Genomic DNA, 17,294 nt, shown 5'->3' with positions numbered 1-17,294 from the left:
TTGGGGAGAGTGTAAGACCTTTATTTTAAAAGTAAGAAATCATGGTCCTGGGCATCCTTGTTTCCAAGGCAGCTGGGATGCTAGCACTAAAGCTATGACTGCCCTCAGTGGTGTCCAAACAGGCCCAAAGTATCATCTTCCTCAGAGAGCTCAACCTAGGAGGCAGGGAAAGAAATCTGGTTCTGGCTGTCCGGATGAGGGGTACATAAGGTGCTGAGGCTGAGGGGCTGAGTTCCCTTGAAGCAGCCAGGTACCGGTGGCCAGCTCTCTCTTGTTCTAGAGTCCAGCCGGGGGCTCTCCTGGAAGAGACAGAAGGCAAAGGGGTTCTGGGACTTGTGGGGTGTAGGGCCATCAGGAAAACACATAGCTGCTACTTTCTTAAGGCCTAAGTAGGGTTGTGTCTTTAATTTGGTGTGTGTATACTCCTCTTTATTAGTGGATAAATATTAGAAAATCATCTCTCAGAAGGTGTGGTCAGGGGCAGGCTGGGCTTACCCAGCCTGGGGGCAGGCCCCTCAGGGGGTCCTGGCGTGGTCTGCAAGGTGAGGCTGTCCCGCCAGGGCTCATAGACCAGGGTGTAGCTTTCTGCCCTCTTGATAGTGAACTTGTAGGTACGGTTGGGCAACAGGTTGTGGACATCAAAGGTGCAGGCAGCCACAGGGACTATGCCACACTGTGTACACTCCTGTTGTGTCCTGGGCTCCAACAGCTTGAAGCGCAGTTCATACTGCTCTGGTGCTGCCGGCTGGATGGTTACAAACCAGCGCAGGCTGACCCAGTCCTGATGCGCCACTGACTCCTTCCGGTCGAACATAACTGGCATCTTCGTGCTCAGCATAAGCCGGATGTGTGGGATTTTGGTGGCTCCAATGTCAGATACCAGGCGGTGCTTGACATGCAGGTGTCCTGGTACCATCATGGCCAGGAAGTTGTCCATGACAACTGATAGGTCTGCCAACTGCTGTTCCACAAGCCCCCAGCCTGCCAGGAAGGGCCGTGGGTCAGGGGCCTCAAGTAGGGCATCCAGTGCTGCCCGGCCATGGTCCAGCTGCTCCAGCAGGTCCCCAAGCAGGAGGAGCTGGATCTTGGTCTGTGCTGTGCCCACCTTCTTCATGCGCTGGAACTTCCAGGGATCAATGAGCTGGAACATGGTGTTAGGTAGCACCAGCGGGTTCTGGTCACCCAGGGCCAGGTGCTTAGGGAGAATCTCAATGTAGTAGGAGCACTTCTTGAGCAGCTGCATGCGGGCATGGTGGCGCTTGAGCAACTGGGGGCTCAGGTCTGTGGTCAGGAACTCACGCAGCACGTTGCGGCGCTCCATGTATGTCCTCCAAGCCTCTGGCTCCAGCAGCTGCTGGTCCTCTGCCTCCTCCACCTCCTCTGCGTCCAGGAAGGAATGTGGACTGTCCAGCTTCATTTTGTCCAGGGCCAGGCCTGTCACCTGGAAGTTCATTGTCTGGGAGCTGAGGGTAAGAACTAGGCATCAGCTGTGACCGTCAGATTGGCTCTGCCCCTCATCAGCCTCTGCCCCATAATGGCTTTTGCTCTCCCCTGGGACACAGCTTTCTGATCAGAGACCCCTGGAGGGGACAGAATAGTGGGCTGGGTACTGGGCAAAAGCAGATGATAAACGGGAAACTTCTATCAAGGGGCCAATAGTATTTTGTGGCGATGAGCTAATGGGGCTTATCAGACAGAGTGGGCTACAGGGACCAGAGTAGCCTGGGGAGAAGCTCTGGGATGTTGATTAGTTTTGAGACAGATCATAAGTCTCAGGTTCCTCACCTAACACAGGTCTGTGCCCAAGCTTAGGGTGATTCCCCATGCTTCCCAGTACTCTCCAGAGACCAGGTACACTGCAGGGGTGCAATGCTCAGGGACCAGGCTAACCAAAGACAAGACTCTACATCATCCTCACATAAAGGGGGGGGGGGGGACCTTGTGTGGCTAAGAACAGGGTAGATCCTCTCCCACCATCTCACAGATGGGGGTTGGGGGGAGTCTAACGCTAAAGCTTGTTAGGTTGGTCTTCCTTCATGGTCACTTTTGATTTTGACAGAACATCTCAGTCTGTTGTTCAGGCTGCCCTCCAACTCCTGTGCTCAAGCAGTCTTGGGACTCCAGGGGTGTATGCTCCTGTACCCAGTTTATCCCAAAGCTGGAACTGTTGACTCCAGAGTCAGCCCTCCTCTCCTTGTCCCCATACCTTTCCCCCAAATCTGGTTGTCTGTGGAGAGGCTGGTGTGCCACAAAGCCCAGTAGCCAGAGATCCCTGGAGAAGGTACCAACCTCCTGCTAGCTGTCCCTGGCACTGGGCCAGTGGCTTCACTTGGAAATCTCAGTTTGTGGAAACTGGGCTTGGATGAGCAAGAAACAGAGCTAAGAGACTGGATGACTACCTCAAAACCACACAGCTGGATAGTAAGATTGATCATGTCCCAAAGACTAATTCAAAGTGATTTGTGTGAATGGTGGTGCGTGCCGGGGGTGGGGGGTGGGGGGGGTTAGAACAGGCATCTGAGACAGCAGAGAATGGTTCCTGGCTGAATGCTAGCTGAGATCAGGGCCCCAAGACCCTGAGTCAACAGTTCATGGCCGCTAGAAAGCTCAATGGAAGTCTCCATAACTACTTCCCCATCTAAGCTATTCTATCACCCCTCCCCCTCCGTGGAGACTACCCACCCCGAGCTTCTGGGCACACCTCCTAAACTCCTCTACCTACCACTCCTCTTCCGGATCACCTCCGTGAGCCCCAGCCCCGCTCTGCAAGTGCCTGGCCGCCCGCTTCCTGTGCGGAGCCCAGCCAGAGCTGCAGGGTGCACTGCCAGATCCGCTCCCCCTGCCAAAGGCCTACTTGTTGCCATGGGAACCACTGGCCCTTGTGACGCTGTGCACATCCGGCCCAGGTGTAAGGAGCTCTTGATTTGAAGGCTAAATTTTGATATACGGCAGCAGCGATTTATGTCCAGGGCCTCACGGACTCGAAACAAACTCAACTTCAGCCCGCGCCACGGGCTAGTGGAATTGTTCCTCGGCATCGTGTTTCGCAGCAGTCCAGGAGCCTGCGGTGGCTGGGTCAGCAGCTTGGCTTGCAATGGGATTCTATGCAACGCAGGAAACTGGTGTCTTTGAGTGGGACAGAGCTGGCTGCTGGGACTCAAGAAGCCAGCAGATGCCAGTGGAGTGCAGGGAAGGGCCACCTGTTTGACATTCCAAGCCAAGCAGCCGCCTATGGGTCTCAAAGACGATGAGAAAGGAAGTGATATAGCAGCAGATGGCTAGGATCTCCTTAGCAAGCAGTCAGCAAGGTGAAGGGGTCTGGTTTTCCCAGGCCTCCAGAAACTCATGCCCTGTCCCCTCCAGTCTGAATAAACGGAGTCCATAGCTCTAGGAATCCTCAAAGGAATCCCCAAGTTGCAGTCTCATACTCCAAACTGGGCTTTGGACCCCTAGATTTAACACCCAGGTCCTTCCTCTTTATGAGCTAGCTTGGGGTTACTCCTAGCAAGGGTCTCAGGGTCTCAGCCACCTGAAAGCTGCTGACTCTTTTCCACTCGGTCAGTCCTTCTAGATTGGGTTTGTCTGGACTGAGTTACCTGGTTGTAACTCAAGTTTGCTACCAACTTGAATTATAGCTAGAGCTCCCAGCCCTCCTGATGGCATCTGACGGTGCTGGGGAATAGTTTTCCTATCTGTCAACCTATATTGGCTACAGACCTCAGAGGCCCCAGAGGGGGAGGGGGAGGAGGGAGAAGCGATGGGTGCTGGCTCTGTGCTCATCTAGGCTAGTTAGTCATGGTGGCCAGTTTGAGGGAGAAAGGGATGCCATCTGAAGGTCCAGGAGGGAAACTGGCCCCTGGGGAGTAGAAGAGAATAAAAAGCAGCAGGAAGAATACCAGCGCCCAGCTCTTCCTCAGGAAGGAGATGGGTGAGGCTCACTACCCTGTTCTTAGGGGTTGGGCTTGCTCTGGGTCTGTGAAAGCTGCTCTGCTCCACTTGATCGGTCTTTTTTTTTTTTTTTCCCAGTCCTAGTTTTAAAATTTTTAATTTTTTAGATTGATTTTTATGTATATGAGCATTTTACCTGCATGCCTGGTTCCCACAGAAGGCTGGTACCCACAGAGGTAGGAAGAGGACATTGGATCCCCTGGAACTGGAGTTAGGGATGGTTTTTATTTTTCTTTCTCTTTCTTTCTTTCTTTCTTTCTTCCTTCCTTTCTTTCTTTCTTTCTTTCTTTCTTTCTTTCTTTCTTTCTTTCTTTCAAGATTGATACATTTATTTTATGTGAGTACATGGTTGCTCTCTTCAGACACACAGGAAAGGGCATTACATTTCATTACAGATGGTTGTGAGCCACCATGGTTGCTGGGAATTGAACTCATGACCTCTGGAAGAGCAGTCAGTGCTCTTAACCGCTAAGCCATCTCTCCAGCCCTATTTCTTTCTTTTTAATTCTTTATTTTATGCTCAGTAATGTTTTGCTTGTATGTAAATCTGTGTGAGGGTGTCAGAAGCCCTGGGACTAAAATTATAGACAGGTTTGAGTCCCTATGTAGGTGCTAGAAATTGAACTTGGGTCCTCTGGAAGAGCAGCCTGTGCTGTTAACTGCTGAGCCATCTCTCCAGACCACAGGTGGTTTTTTGTTTTTTTGTTTTTTTGTTTTTGAAAAGTTAAAAATTCCTTAATTTTTTATTCCTGGTACCACTACCACAATTTACAGGGCAATATACCTGATGTAATGAAAAGAAAAAGAAAAAGACAAAGCTACAACAGATAAAAGACCTCAGGAATGTACATCTAATTGACACTACATTGCATTAATCAATAGCTGTACTTTTTGCAAACTGTGGCTATGACAGTCCTGAACAAGAAGGGTTTCCTGTTTAAGCTGCAGTAACTTTTCTGACTATGGATCATTGTTCCTTCTGTGGCAGATTTTTACAGTTCCTCTAATGCATTTGGGACGACTGTCTCAAAGTGACCTGCAGCTTTCCTGACAACTCCTTGCTCTCTCTCCTGCTAAGAACTGTAGCCATTTCTGTTTTATTTTAAAACCTTCTGCTACCATATCCCCCACTTCCACCTCCAGATCCATAGCCACCACCATAGGGACTGCCTGAGCTTCTTCCACCAAAACTGCCCCCCTTCATGGGTCCATAATTTGATTGTTGCTGTCCACTATAATTTCTAAAGTCATTATAGTTTCCACCACCACCATAGTTACCTCCACCAAAATTTTCTCCTTCATTGTAACCATCATAGCCTCCTCCTCCTCACCATATCCACCACCCTGGTTTCCATATCCTGGTCCACCACCTCCATAACCTCCTCTACTACTGTAACCAGGACCACCACCATAGTTGCCACCATCACCTCCAAATCCATTATATCCACCATCACCACCTCCATAACTACCTCTGTTGCCACCACCTCCACCACCATAGCCACCTCTTCCACCAAAGTTTCCTCCACAACCAAAGTTTCCTCCACCACCTCCAAAGTTTCCTCCACGACCCATAAAGTTGCCAGGTCCACCTCCACGACCTCTCTGTGATCCAGCAGACTGCATCTCTTGTTTAGAAAGGGCCTTTTTCACTTCACAATTATGCCCATTAATAGTGTGCTATTTCTGAACAACAATTTTATCAACTGTGTCATGATCATCAAAAGTTACAAAAGCAAATCCTCTCTTTTTCCCACTCTGCCTGTCTTCCATAACCTCTCTGGTTTCAATCTTGCCATACTTTTCTGAGTAGTCTCTCAGGTTATATTCTTCCGTATCCTCTTTAATACCACCAACAAAAATTTTCTTCACCGTTAAATGGGCACCGTTAAATGGGCTTTACAGAATCCTCTCTAGAAACAGCTCTCTTTGGTTCCACCACACGCCCATCAACCTTGTGTGGCCGAGCACACATTGCAGCATCCACCTCTTCAACACAAGAGTAGGTCACAAAACCAAAGCCTCTGGAACGTTTTGTTTGGGGATCTCTCATTACCACACAGTCTGTAAGTGTGCCCCATTTCTCAAAATGTTCTCTTAAGCTATCATCTGTGGTTTCAAAGCTCAGACCACCAATAAACAGCTTCCTCAGCTGCTCTGGTTCCTTTGGATCATGGCCCTCCATTTTGAGACTGGACTCGCCTCTTCCAACGAGTTCAATATCCACAGGTGGTTTTTAAACCACCAAGTTGATAATGGCAACTGAGCCCAGGTGGTCTGCGATAGCAGCATGTGCTCATGAACTCTGAGCCATCTCTCTAGCCCTTCTATTTTTTAACTAAAAGTTTCATTTTGAGTTGTGCAGATTCAGATGCAGGCCTTGTTATGTTTTGTTTTGCTTTGTTTTGTTTTGTTTGTTACAGGGTGTCACTATGCAGCCTTCACTAGCCTGAAACTCTGTTGTCCAGGTTGGTCTCAAATTCAGAGATCTATCTGCCTTGGTCTCCCAAACACTGGGATCAAGGGCACATACCACCATGCTTGGCTTACGACAGTTGTAAGGAATGAACGATGGTCCTATTATCCAGCGTATCCTTCATCAGTTTTCCCAGATGTAAATTCTTGAAACAGTGAAGTACAAGATCATACTAAGACACAGGGACAGTCTGTGGCCACAGACGCACCTTCTGAAACTTATCTCCCAGTCCAGTTGGTGACTGTTTATTGCTGTGATAAAATACCATGACCAAAGGAACTTTTCTAAAAGTCTATTGGGACTTACAGTTTCAGAGGATGAGTCCATGGTCATTACAGTGGGGAGTACGGCAGCAGGCCTGGCGCTGGAGCAGTAGCTGAGAGCTTATACTTTTATCTGCAAGTAGGAAGCAGAAAAACTGAGAATGGTATGGGCTTTTGAAACCTGAAAGTCTTCCCCCACGTGACATACCTCCTCCAACAAGGTAAACATAATTCTTTGCAAACGATCCAACCAACTAGGGGCCTATATCAAATAAGTGGGCCTATGGGGGGCATGCTCTTCTGAACCACCACTTTCTACTCCCTGGCCACCATAGGCTTGTGGCCATATCATAATGCAAAATACATTTAGTCCAGCTTCAGAAGTCCTCAGAGTCTTTTATTAGTTTAAAAGTCAGTCTCGGGGCTGGAGAGATGGCTCAGTGGTTAAGAGCACTGGCTGCTTTTCCAGAGGTCCTGAATTCAATTTCCAGCATTGTGGCTCACAACCATCTGTAATGGGATCCGATGCCCTCTTCTGGTGTGTCTGAAGACAGCTACAGTGTACTCATATATATAAAATAAATAAATCTTTAAAATGTCAGTCTCAAAAGACTTAAGGCAGTCTTTTCATTGTAACCCCCTGCAAAATCAAAACCAAAAGGCAAATTACATACTTGCAACATACAGTGACACAGAATATACGTTGCTGTCGGTTATGGTCCCTGAAAAGTGGGTGGAATTCTTTTGAGACCTGAATCCAACAGATTCTCTTCCTGCTCTGATCTTGGCAAGGGACTGAACTCTCCTTATCTGTAGGAGGAGGAAGCAAACTCCTCTACTTCAAGGCTTCTTTGGTGGTGATTCTCAGGGTCCTATCTTCCAGCCTTTCCTCCAGATGATAAAAGAAAGGTCTGGGGACCAGGACTGGAGACTGTCATTGGCTAGAGCAGAGTCCTCTGCTCTTGACTAGCAGCCTCTCTTTGTGCTCCAGCTGCACATAGAATGTGGTGGATCCCTGAGATGCGGACCGTGTGCTTTAGGAGCAAGGGATCTGCACTCAGTGCCCTGGATCTGACCTCACCATGGTCAATGCAGAGGCAATCTCCCTGTGGCTTCATGACCTGAAGATAGGAAGCTTAATTTTTTAAAAAAATTATTAGTTAATTAGCCAGGCGTGGTGGTGCACACCTTTAACCCCAGCACTTGGGAGGCAGAGGCAGGTAGGTGGATTTCTGAGTTCAAGGCCAGCCTGGTCTACAGAGTGAGTTCCAGGCCATCCAGGGCTACACAGAGAAACCCTGTCTCGAAAAACAAAACAAAACAAAACAAAAAACAAAACAAAACAAAAAATTAGTTAACATCCCAAACGCTGCTCCCACTCTGGTCCCTCCCTCACCGAGTCCCTCCCCGATCCCCCTGCTCCTTCTCTTCTGAGAAGGTGGGACCTCCTCCCCTCCACCAGGTATCCCTCAATCCTAGCATATTGAGACTCTGCCATGTCAGGTGTATCGTCTCCCACTGAGGCCAGACAGGGTATCCATGAAGACTGAGCTGCCTGTCTGCTACATATATGCCAGGGGTCCTTGTTCCAGCCCATGTATACTCTGTGGTTGGTGGCTCAGATGCTGAGAGCTTCCAGGGGTCCATGTTTGTTGGCTCTGTTTGTCTTCCTGTGGGGCTCCCATCTACTTCTGGGACTTTAATCCTTCCCCCTGTCTAACGTTTGGCTGTAGATAGCTGAAGAATAATTTCTCACCAGGGAACTACACTGTTAATAATGAGGACTTGGGGATAAAAATCTCCATTTATACCTGTCAAGGGAAGTATAGACAAATTCTCCACAAGGCTGGTCGGTGTGAGATTCGGGGTTCCTTCCATTACTTCTCTAATTTTATATTTATAATTACCTTTTCTACACACCCACTTCCAACATGCCTGTGACATGGACCTTGTACCTTAGGGCTCCTTGTCCCTTCCTGGCTGCTCAAGCCAGGGTCTGGGATTCAGCCATTTGGGATGTTGGGAGGACGAAGCCAATGAGTTCTAGGTATCTCTGGTACACCAGAACTTACAAACGCCCCAGATGCTTCTCTGAAGCATCTGTAGATGGAGAAGGAATAGGAATCATACCTGTTTGATATGTTTGAAGTATAAACAGTACATGAAGGGTCTGTAGCAAATACATATGGAAGCTTAGTAGTATCCACTCAGGTGCTTAAGGTGCTGTGCTTGGGAAAGGAAAGACAGCAAATGGGCAGAAAGCCTGCAAGTGAGGTCCCACCTCAGATTCAAACATTCCCAAGAACTGAGCTGGCTTGAACCTGGTCTCCCTTACCTGACAGTGAAAAATTGGGTGGCAGGCAGCTTGCTTCATTGCACAGAATAAGAATCCTGGACTGGGTAAGAGGCTATCTGAGGCTCGCCCACTGCCCTTCCTTTGCATGCTGATCCCCAGTCATATACCCACGCTGAGGTCTTAGATGTCTCAGTTTCCCTGCAGTGGTATTAAGCATCTCCTGGTTCAGAAATCGTACCCCATGATTACCTATGTACCTGGACCTTCAGTGATTCCCCTAGAGATTACTACCAGCATCTCATTTTACAACACAGGAATCAGGATAGCAAGAGTTTACTGGGCGCTGAGCGTTTGCTCCAGAGGCCTCCGCTGAGTTGGACAGGCTGCACATAGCTACTTGCATCTGGCCCTGAAAGCGGGTGGGAGATGGTGTTGTGTTATGTTAAAGAGCCACCATTTAAAAAGTCAGTGTTTCACAGAAATATGACCTCTGGCGATGAACTGCTCCCTTTGTTGACCCCTCTCCCAAGGCGGCTGCTAGTTGCACGTGCCCAGCTAGCCCGGCAAAGCAGGTCCCTGCAACCTGCGTCTGTTAGTGGGGATGAAAAGGGTAGCTTGTTCCAGAAGGCCCTCCCCCCTACACCGCCCTTCCCGCAGACTCCGCCCAACTCTCTCTCACCCTAGTAGCCTACTGGGACACGAATCTCAAGCCCAGCGGCTTTTAACCCCAGCAGAGATCCAGCTCACCAGACCGCACAGCTGTAGAAGAGTATGTAGACTAGGAGGAGCAGCCCGTGTGGTCCTGGGACGGAGGTCACCGTCCGCCCCACGCATTGATACACCATCCGGGAAACTGACTGTTGTATGCCTGATTAAGGAGCACTCTGTAGTGACCTCCGGGGTTAGGGTTAGGGTCCGTGTCACCTGTCGCTTCCCATTCTGTACCAAATAGGGACGTGGGCAGAAAGCCCGGGGTAAGCCTGGCTGTCCCACCAGCCTTTCCGGTTTCTCTCTTGCACCCTGGGATCCTGGTGCATGGTTGTAGTGCTCAGCTTCTTCAGCGGCAGCACGGAGGTCCCAGAGTACTGACCCGAGGTCGGCTCCATGCGCTTTCGTCCGCAACCAGGCCCCCTAGGCATGGAGCCCTTCCTCAGGAAGCGGCTCACTTTCTTGTCCTTTTTCTGGGATAAGATATGGCCAGCGGATGAATCGGAGGAAGACATCCCCAGGATCCAGGGACACGACGACAACCCAGTGCCGGAGCAAGCCGCTGCCGTTGAACCTTGTAGCTTCCCAGCCCCACGCGCCCGACTCTTCCGCGCGCTCTACGACTTCACTGCTCGATGTGCAGAGGAACTGAGCGTCAGCCGTGGGGACAGACTCTACGCCCTCAAGGAGGAGGGGGACTACATCTTTGCCCAAAGGCTCTCTGGTCCACCCAGCACCGGACTAGTTCCTGTCACCTACCTTGCCAAGGCTACCCCGGAGCCGCCCTCAGACCAACCGTAAGTACCTGGGCTTGGGAGGTAGGGCTGCCAAGCCCAATGAGTAAATCGGAGTTTTGAGAGTAGGCAATACCTGCTTACAGTCAGTGAGGGCTTATTGAGTGCCTGCTGGTACCGGGCTGAGCAGACAGGTGTGCCCGGGCAGTACAAAAGGAAGAGTTGCACAGGACCTGCTCACACCCAGGAGTGAGCAAGTCCTGGGAACCAGTTGTTGGCTAGAACAATTACTCCCCATAGTCACTGCAGGACCCTGCCGCCATACGGAGGTTGCAGTGAGTGGTTTACCTTGCTTCCAGACCAGGAGTTGAGGACTGAGATGCCCTGCCAGGTGATACAGCCTTGCACTGTTTGGGAAGCTGGAGGGGGAGGGGGCACACACCTGAGCCTCCAGGTGGCTCTGGGTCCCCAGTACTTGTAGATGCTGCAAACCAGATCAGAGCCAAGTATTCACATGCTCCTCTTTATCTATTTATATTCACCCAAACACCTCAAATGGGTTTAAGTGTAAGGCAGATATAGCCCTGATTTGCTTTGCTGAGTGGGTATGGGGAAGAGCTTACTCTTTGCCCCCCAAGGCTGGGCAGTCACTGCCAGTGAGTGGCATACCAGAGGGTCACTCAGCAGGGTTCATGCTGGGCAAAAATAAGCTGAAAGCTGAAGAGCTTGTCTACCAAACTGTCCCTGGCCTTACACCCAACTGGTCCTGGCCTGAGTCCTCAGGTCCTACCTGGCATTGCTCAAATTCATCTCTAGCCTCCTGAGGATCCCTCAGCAGTTACAACCTCCCAGGAGAGTTAGTGTGGCCGGTGAAGTAGAGTCACAGGAAAGAGAGCCAGACACAAGCCCTGTGCCTGTTTGCTGGCCCCCAGCAGTGAGTAGGACTAAGCCAAGAAGCTGTTTTAATGGAGGGGTCTCTCAGTTAAGTTATGGGAGACAGAACATAAGAACAGTCCTGTTCACGGAACAGGCAGCATGGAAGGCAGGGCTGGGCTCCTGGAAGTAGGGTTGCTAATGGAGAGCTAATGACTGCCTGACCTAGAGATCAAAGAGCTGACCACACTTATGGTATCATTAGTACCAGACACCTGGCCCCATCATCTAGGGAGAGACCCCTGAGGCACATCCTCCACTGTTCAGGCTGTCACAGGAGTCCAGCTGTATCCCATAGTGGCTTGCACCTTGTCATAGCTTCAAGGAAAAGCTGGGGTTATGCTGGAGAAACTCCCACTTCTGGTTCACCCCCACTCCCCATCCCCACACAGTTTGACTCTGCTGAGAAGGGATCTCACCCCTAGGGACTCTTGACCTGCCAGATCTTCTCAGTTCCCTGCCCACCAATTGTGTAGGATCCAGCTTCTCAAAAAAAAAAAAAAAAAAAAAAAAAAAAAAAAAAAAAAGGAGGGTCTCTAGCTCTCAGTAGAGAGATAAGAAGCCTCAAGGGACTAGACCTACAGCTTCTGAAGTGAGTTTGTGGCCTCCCTAAGCATGCTGCCTAGCCCAGGCATCTGTTTCCACGACAGTCCCTCACATCCATTCAGCTGGCCAGTGTTAACTCCCATTTCTCAGGCCTCGGCCTCCACCCCCTTACTTGCTCATCTTTCTGCCTCAGCTGTGTTCATCCCTCCAGCCCTAGCCTAGGCCCACACTCTGGCCATGCGGGTTCCTCCGCTGTACATCTGAGGGGTGGGGATGGGAGACTGGCCTGTCTGTTCTTTGTGGGTTAACCTGAATCATGCCGAGTATCTCTCACTACCTTGCCTCCATCCGAAGAGACTGAGGGACTAAGCTCACACGTCTTTTCATGCATTGCTGTGGTTCCCAACCCACTGGTTCCTGAAATCTCTCAGAAGTGGAAAAGCTTGGATGTGAAGTTGAGCCAGCTATGGAACCTTGTCTGGGCCTTGGAAAGCAGAGATGCATTCAATAGGGTGGGTCTGGGACTGACTTTATCTTTCCGAGGTTGCTTCTGCCTCCTGAGAATGAGGAGGCCAGGCATGGTGGTATATGCTTTTAATCCCAGCACTTGGAGGCTGAAGCAGGTGGATCTCTGAGTTTGAGGCTAGCCTTGTCTATGTAGTGGCCATCCAAGACTACATACTGAGATCCTATCTGAAAGAAAGAAAGGAAGAAAGAAAGAAAGAAAGGAAGGAAGGAAGGAAGGAAGAAAGAAAGAAAGAAAGAAAGAAAGAAAGAAAGAAAGAAAGAAAGAAAGAGAAAGAAAGGAAGGAAGAAGAAAAAGAAAAATATAAGTGAATGGAGCCATACCTGAGGTACCTGATGTGACTTAGAACTCAGGGGCTGGCCCACCTAGGCATGGCCCTTCAGAGGGCACAAGGTACATTGCCACCCCCCAGCTTCTACTATCTGCCTCTGCTAACATCCTGACCACCCTGGCTTAGTCTCCCTCTTCTGGGGCTCCCAGCTCCCAAGTAGCCAACCTTTAGATGAGCCATACCCAGCCAGGCAACACCTAGGGTCTCTGGCCATACTAGAGTTCTATGGGTATTTCTAGGGCAGCTTATTGGACCCCCACAGCAATTAGGCAGTTTCAAGTTTGGGGTTTTGGTCTTTGGTGAGGCCTGGTAGTTATGTTAGAGTAATAGATCCAGTGGCCTAGGTGAGTGGACAGTCATACCTGTATGAAGGAGCTTCCAGTCACCTGATAGTGGCGGCCTGGGACCTCAGCTTCAGGCACTGGGCACATTTCCTTCCTGAGAGACAGCAGAGAAGTTGATGCTTCACACCTTGCCAGGGTCACATGGCTGGGCCTGAAAAATGACTTTTGTGTCCTGGATTTGCAGTTGGTACTTCAGTGGGATCAGCAGGGCTCAGGCCCAGCAGTTGCTCTTGTCTCCTGCCAATGCACCAGGGGCCTTCCTCATCCGGCCCAGCGAAAGCAGCATCGGGGGCTATTCTCTATCAGGTACTTGAACAACCCCTCAAGACTTCATTTACTGGAGGGGGGCATCTTGCTCATCTGTCCCAGGCCTTGGGGCAGTTGATTCCCACACTAGCAGCCTTTCATATAGACATGCTAGTTATTAAGTACCCTCCCTTCCTCCCTTCCTTCCCTCCTTCCCTTCCCCCTTTTTTCCTTCATTCTTCCCTCCCTCTCTTCCTTCTTCTTTCCCTCCCTCCCTGCTTCCCTCCTTTCCTCTTTCCTCCCTATCCTCCTCTCTTCTTCCTTCCTCCCCTCCATTCCTCCCTCCCTTCCTTCCTTCCTTGCTTCTTCTTTCTTTCTTTCTTTCTTTCTTTCTTTCTTTCTTTCTTTCTTTCTTTCTTTCCCCACTTCCTCCATTTTCTACCTAGTTGAGTTAGCATTCCATTCAACACTAACCTATTTAACACTCCTTGTCCCCAGGGGCCCCTGACTGTCCTGGGGTCTGTAGCTTGACCGTGCCCCCTCTTGCATAGACTATTGTCCACCTCAGCGACCCCATGGTCAATCTGAGAGAAGCCACTTGATATGCTGGGGTGTGGGTGTCTGAAGCAGGTGTAGCCAAGGCACTAGTTTCCATCTCTGTCTCCAGTCAGGGCCCAGGCCAAAGTCTGCCACTACCGCATCTGCATGGCACCCAGTGGCAGCCTCTATCTGCAGGAGGGCCAACTCTTCCCCAGCCTGGATGCACTGCTGGCTTACTACAAGACCAACTGGAAGCTGATCCAGAACCCTCTGCTGCAGCCCTGCATACCCCAGGTGGACCTGAGACTTTCCCCATACCTGGGGACCACTGGGAACCCTGTTTCAGGGTATCTTGGCAAGCCTCTGGCCTAGGCTTGCCCGGGAATAGCCAGTGTCCAGTGATTTCTCTATTCCGATGGAGTTGGCCCCCTTCGGCGGTTTTATCTACTCAGAGGCTGTTAGAAAACTGGGGACCTTCAAGGGGTATAGTGTGCACCCAATCTGCAGGACATCAGGAGGAGTTATGGCCAGTGTGGGGAAGGCACCCACAGCTGCTCCAAGCCCTGAGGGCAGAAGCTGAGAGTAGAGATACTATTTCCCCCAGTATCTGGTATTACTGGGTCCAGGACAGCGATCTGGTTTCTCTGGTTCTGTAATGACAGCCTAGCCAGGGTTGTAATGAGTGTTTGCAAACGGATGTCCGGTTCTGGTAAAGGGGCCGCTTAAGTTCCCAAAGCAATTAGCTTCCTACTCTGAGCTTGGCCTCCTGGAGGTCTGCACTGGTCTCCCCTTTGTCCTAGCCTGGGCCTGGAGTAGGGGTGCACTGGGGAGGGAGAGGCAGAGGCCTGATGCTGGGGCTTTTCCTGAGACTCACAGGGAGGCTAGGTTCAAATATTAGCTCTATCTTCCAGCCCACTCTGCTAGGGGGGTCTAAAGCAGCACACTGAATGTCCCTTCCCACAGATACCCTTGGTTCAGGACGAGTGGGAACGACCACGTTCAGAATTTGTCCTTCGGAGAAAGCTGGGTGAAGGTTTCTTCGGGGAGGTGTGGGAAGGCCTGTGGCTGGGCTCTATCCCTGTGGCAGTGAAGGTTATCAAATCAGGTGAGGCTCTGTAGCATTGCCCTCTGACCCTGGAGCCTGGGGCAGTGGTGGCCATGCACAGTCCTGGAACAACATCCTTTTCACAGCTGACATGAAGCTGGCAGACCTCACCAAGGAGATTGAGGCACTGAAGAGCTTGAGGCATGAGAGGCTGATCCGGCTGCACGCTATATGTTCCCTCGGTGAACCTGTGTACATCGTTACTGAACTCATGGGCAAGGGCAACTTGCAAGTCTACCTGGGCAGTGAGTAACCTCTACTCGGGCAGTGAATACTCTCCCTATCCCTACCCTGTAGCAGCCACATCTGCCAACCCTTACAATAGCATCCATGCCTTGGGTCTACAAAGAAGAATCCTTAGGCCTTTGTGAGAGACACATGTGGCCTAGGTTGCAGATACTTGGTCCTAATGACCTAATGAGGCCAAGGATCTGGTCCAGGCCTAGATTTGGCTAAAGGCTATGTAGTCAAATCCTGTTAGTTCTGAGGCTAGGACTGCCATACAGTGGTAGAGGTTCCCTTTGTGTCACTGACCTCTGATGCGTTGCCAGGTTGGGTAGTATCTCCCTTGGGGTTACAAGCAGGTAGCAAGAAGCAGGTTGTGCTTGAGGCCTTGTGGTGACTTCCCTTTCCATGTTATTCATTGTTGACTGGGCCTTAGTAGGTGTTGTGCTCCCTCCCTCAGAGATGGGGGATCAGAGGCACAGATGAAGCATGTGTATGCATGTGTACTTGCCTGACCCGCCATTATCCTGTGTCCTTATGAGGACTGCCACCCATCCCTGATCCCTGAGCCCCTCTCTCTGCAGGCTCTGAGGGAAAGGCCCTGAGCCTGCCCCATCTACTGGGATTTGCCTGCCAGGTAGCTGAGGGCATGAGCTACCTGGAGGAGCGGCGTGTCGTCCACCGGGACTTGGCTGCCAGGAACGTGCTGGTGGGTGATGACCTCACCTGCAAGGTAGCTGATTTTGGCCTGGCCAGACTGCTCAAGGTCAGTGAGGCTCTGGGCTCCTAATCCCTGCATAGAGGAAAATACTACTCTGAACTCCCAACCATTATACCTCATCCACAGGATGATGTCTACTCCCCAAGCAGTGGCTCCAAGATCCCTGTCAAGTGGACGGCACCTGAGGCTGCTAATTACCGTGTCTTTTCCCAAAAGTCAGATGTCTGGTCCTTTGGCATCCTGCTGTATGAGGTCTTCACTTATGGCCAGTGTCCCTATGAAGGTAAGCCATCTGAGAAGAGATAAACAAGATCATGACTCATCAGGGAAAGTTTAGTCTGAGGGAGGTAGCCTGGAATCCAGTCTGAGGGAGGAGATGTACCCTGGGAGTCACTGACCCCCAAAGGTACCAGCATAGGGGCTGGAGTACCAGCACAGACTGGCCATGTAGAGGCTGGGGGTGGGGTAGTCTCTTTGGTGGCACCTAGGCAGGATCAAGGCAGCCGCTGACTGGTCCTCTTGCTGGCCCCTTATCAGGAATGACCAACCATGAGACGCTACAGCAGATTAGTCGTGGATACCGGCTGCCACGCCCAGCTGTCTGCCCAGCAGAGGTCTATGTGCTCATGGTAGAGTGCTGGAAGGGCAGCCCTGAGGAGCGTCCCACCTTTGCCATACTGAGGGAGAAGCTGAATGCCATAAACAGACGCCTCCATCTGGGCCTCACGTGACCAGGTCTCCAGACCCTCAGTAGCAGCTAGGGCTGCCGCTTCCTGAAGGGTGTCTCCCAAGGAAACATTTGTCACCAGTGCCCATGGGAAATACTGCACAACTGAGAATGATAGGAGCCTCTGGGCTCCAACACTGCGGCTCCTTCACTGACACAGGCTGGTGCCTACATATGCACACCAGAGAGACTCATGCAACTACATGTGCACACCAGAGAGACTCATGTACCTACATGTGCACATCGGATGGATGTGTTCAGACTGGTCCTGGTCATGAGCACTTACACAGATATGAAGGCTGATGCCCTCCTCCTGGCACAGTCTCCAAAGTGTTGATAAAGCATAGAGGAGGAGCCGCAAGGATGTGCTTTGACAGACGAGAGCCAGCAGTTTCCTCCTTGCCCTCACCTCAGCTCCCTCCTAGAACCAAGGATGAAAAAGCTCACTTTCCCCAGGTCTTGTTGTGGATTGGGTTAAGTAGCCGATACTAGGGCTGGCTGTGGGCCATTACATGCTATGTACTTTTAGGGGACAGCAGCATCACCTGCCCCTACCCAGTGCCCACAGGTACCAGTAAACCTTAGGAACACAAAGTCAGCTTCAATAAACATGTTCTGGTGGTTTCAC

The 17,294-nt window shown here is 50.8% G+C and overlaps 2 protein-coding genes, 1 long non-coding RNA gene and 1 pseudogene across 7 annotated transcripts; 1 reads left to right on the top strand and 3 right to left on the bottom strand.

Moving 5' to 3' along the window:
- Positions 1-10,265, bottom strand: Fndc11 (fibronectin type III domain containing 11). 4 transcript variants are annotated; one of them, XM_011239949.2, is made up of 4 exons: positions 8,815-9,626; positions 6,728-6,817; positions 496-1,463; positions 1-299 (listed from the first exon to the last, which is right to left on the bottom strand). In XM_011239949.2, the coding sequence occupies exons 3-4, from the start codon at positions 1,451-1,453 to the stop codon at positions 277-279; spliced, it is 981 nt and encodes a 326-aa protein (XP_011238251.1). In that variant the 5' UTR covers positions 1,454-1,463; positions 6,728-6,817; positions 8,815-9,626; the 3' UTR covers positions 1-276. The 4 variants fall into 4 exon arrangements, with proteins under 4 accessions (XP_011238251.1, NP_955016.1, NP_001366400.1 ...); NM_001379471.1 differs by lacking the exon at positions 1-299 and adding an exon at positions 9,728-10,265 and having other exon boundaries at positions 408-1,463; positions 8,815-9,389; NM_199312.5 differs by lacking the exons at positions 6,728-6,817; positions 8,815-9,626 and adding an exon at positions 2,723-2,823.
- On the bottom strand, positions 5,044-6,145 carry Gm14398 (annotated as a pseudogene).
- On the top strand, positions 9,612-17,294 carry Srms (src-related kinase lacking C-terminal regulatory tyrosine and N-terminal myristylation sites). Of its 2 annotated transcripts, NM_011481.3 has the most exons (8): positions 9,686-10,485; positions 13,287-13,408; positions 14,016-14,182; positions 14,852-14,993; positions 15,080-15,238; positions 15,803-15,984; positions 16,066-16,222; positions 16,477-17,294. In NM_011481.3, exons 1-8 carry the CDS (start codon positions 10,085-10,087, stop codon positions 16,668-16,670), a joined length of 1,524 nt encoding a protein of 507 aa, NP_035611.3. In that variant the 5' UTR covers positions 9,686-10,084; the 3' UTR covers positions 16,671-17,294. The 2 variants fall into 2 exon arrangements, with proteins under 2 accessions (XP_017172316.1, NP_035611.3); XM_017316827.2 differs by lacking the exon at positions 16,477-17,294 and having other exon boundaries at positions 9,612-10,485; positions 16,089-16,216.
- Positions 12,510-16,619, bottom strand: Gm40033. The gene is made up of 3 exons (XR_867163.3): positions 16,138-16,619; positions 13,121-13,196; positions 12,510-12,594 (listed from the first exon to the last, which is right to left on the bottom strand). It is a non-coding gene; the product is annotated as a predicted gene, 40033 (long non-coding RNA).

The sequence above is a fragment of the Mus musculus genome, chromosome 2 (assembly GCF_000001635.26).
Source record: "Mus musculus strain C57BL/6J chromosome 2, GRCm38.p6 C57BL/6J".
NCBI classification, from domain to species: Eukaryota; Metazoa; Chordata; class Mammalia; order Rodentia; family Muridae; genus Mus; species Mus musculus.
Note: the sequence above shows the minus strand (reverse complement) of the source record. Positions and strands in the feature narration are given on the sequence as shown.

Bases quoted from the DNA above. Each gene is read 5' to 3' on its own strand.
- Srms (NM_011481.3), top strand. From the start codon at position 10,085: ATGCGCTTTCGTCCGCAACCAGGCCCCCTAGGCATGGAGCCCTTCCTC. The intron at 10,486-13,286 runs GTAAGTACCTGG...CTGGATTTGCAG, and splicing joins GAGCCGCCCTCAGACCAACC to TTGGTACTTCAGTGGGATCA. The intron at 15,985-16,065 runs GTCAGTGAGGCT...CCTCATCCACAG, and splicing joins GCCTGGCCAGACTGCTCAAG to GATGATGTCTACTCCCCAAG.
- Fndc11 (NM_001379471.1), bottom strand. From the start codon at position 1,453: ATGAACTTCCAGGTGACAGGCCTGGCCCTGGACAAAATGAAGCTGGAC.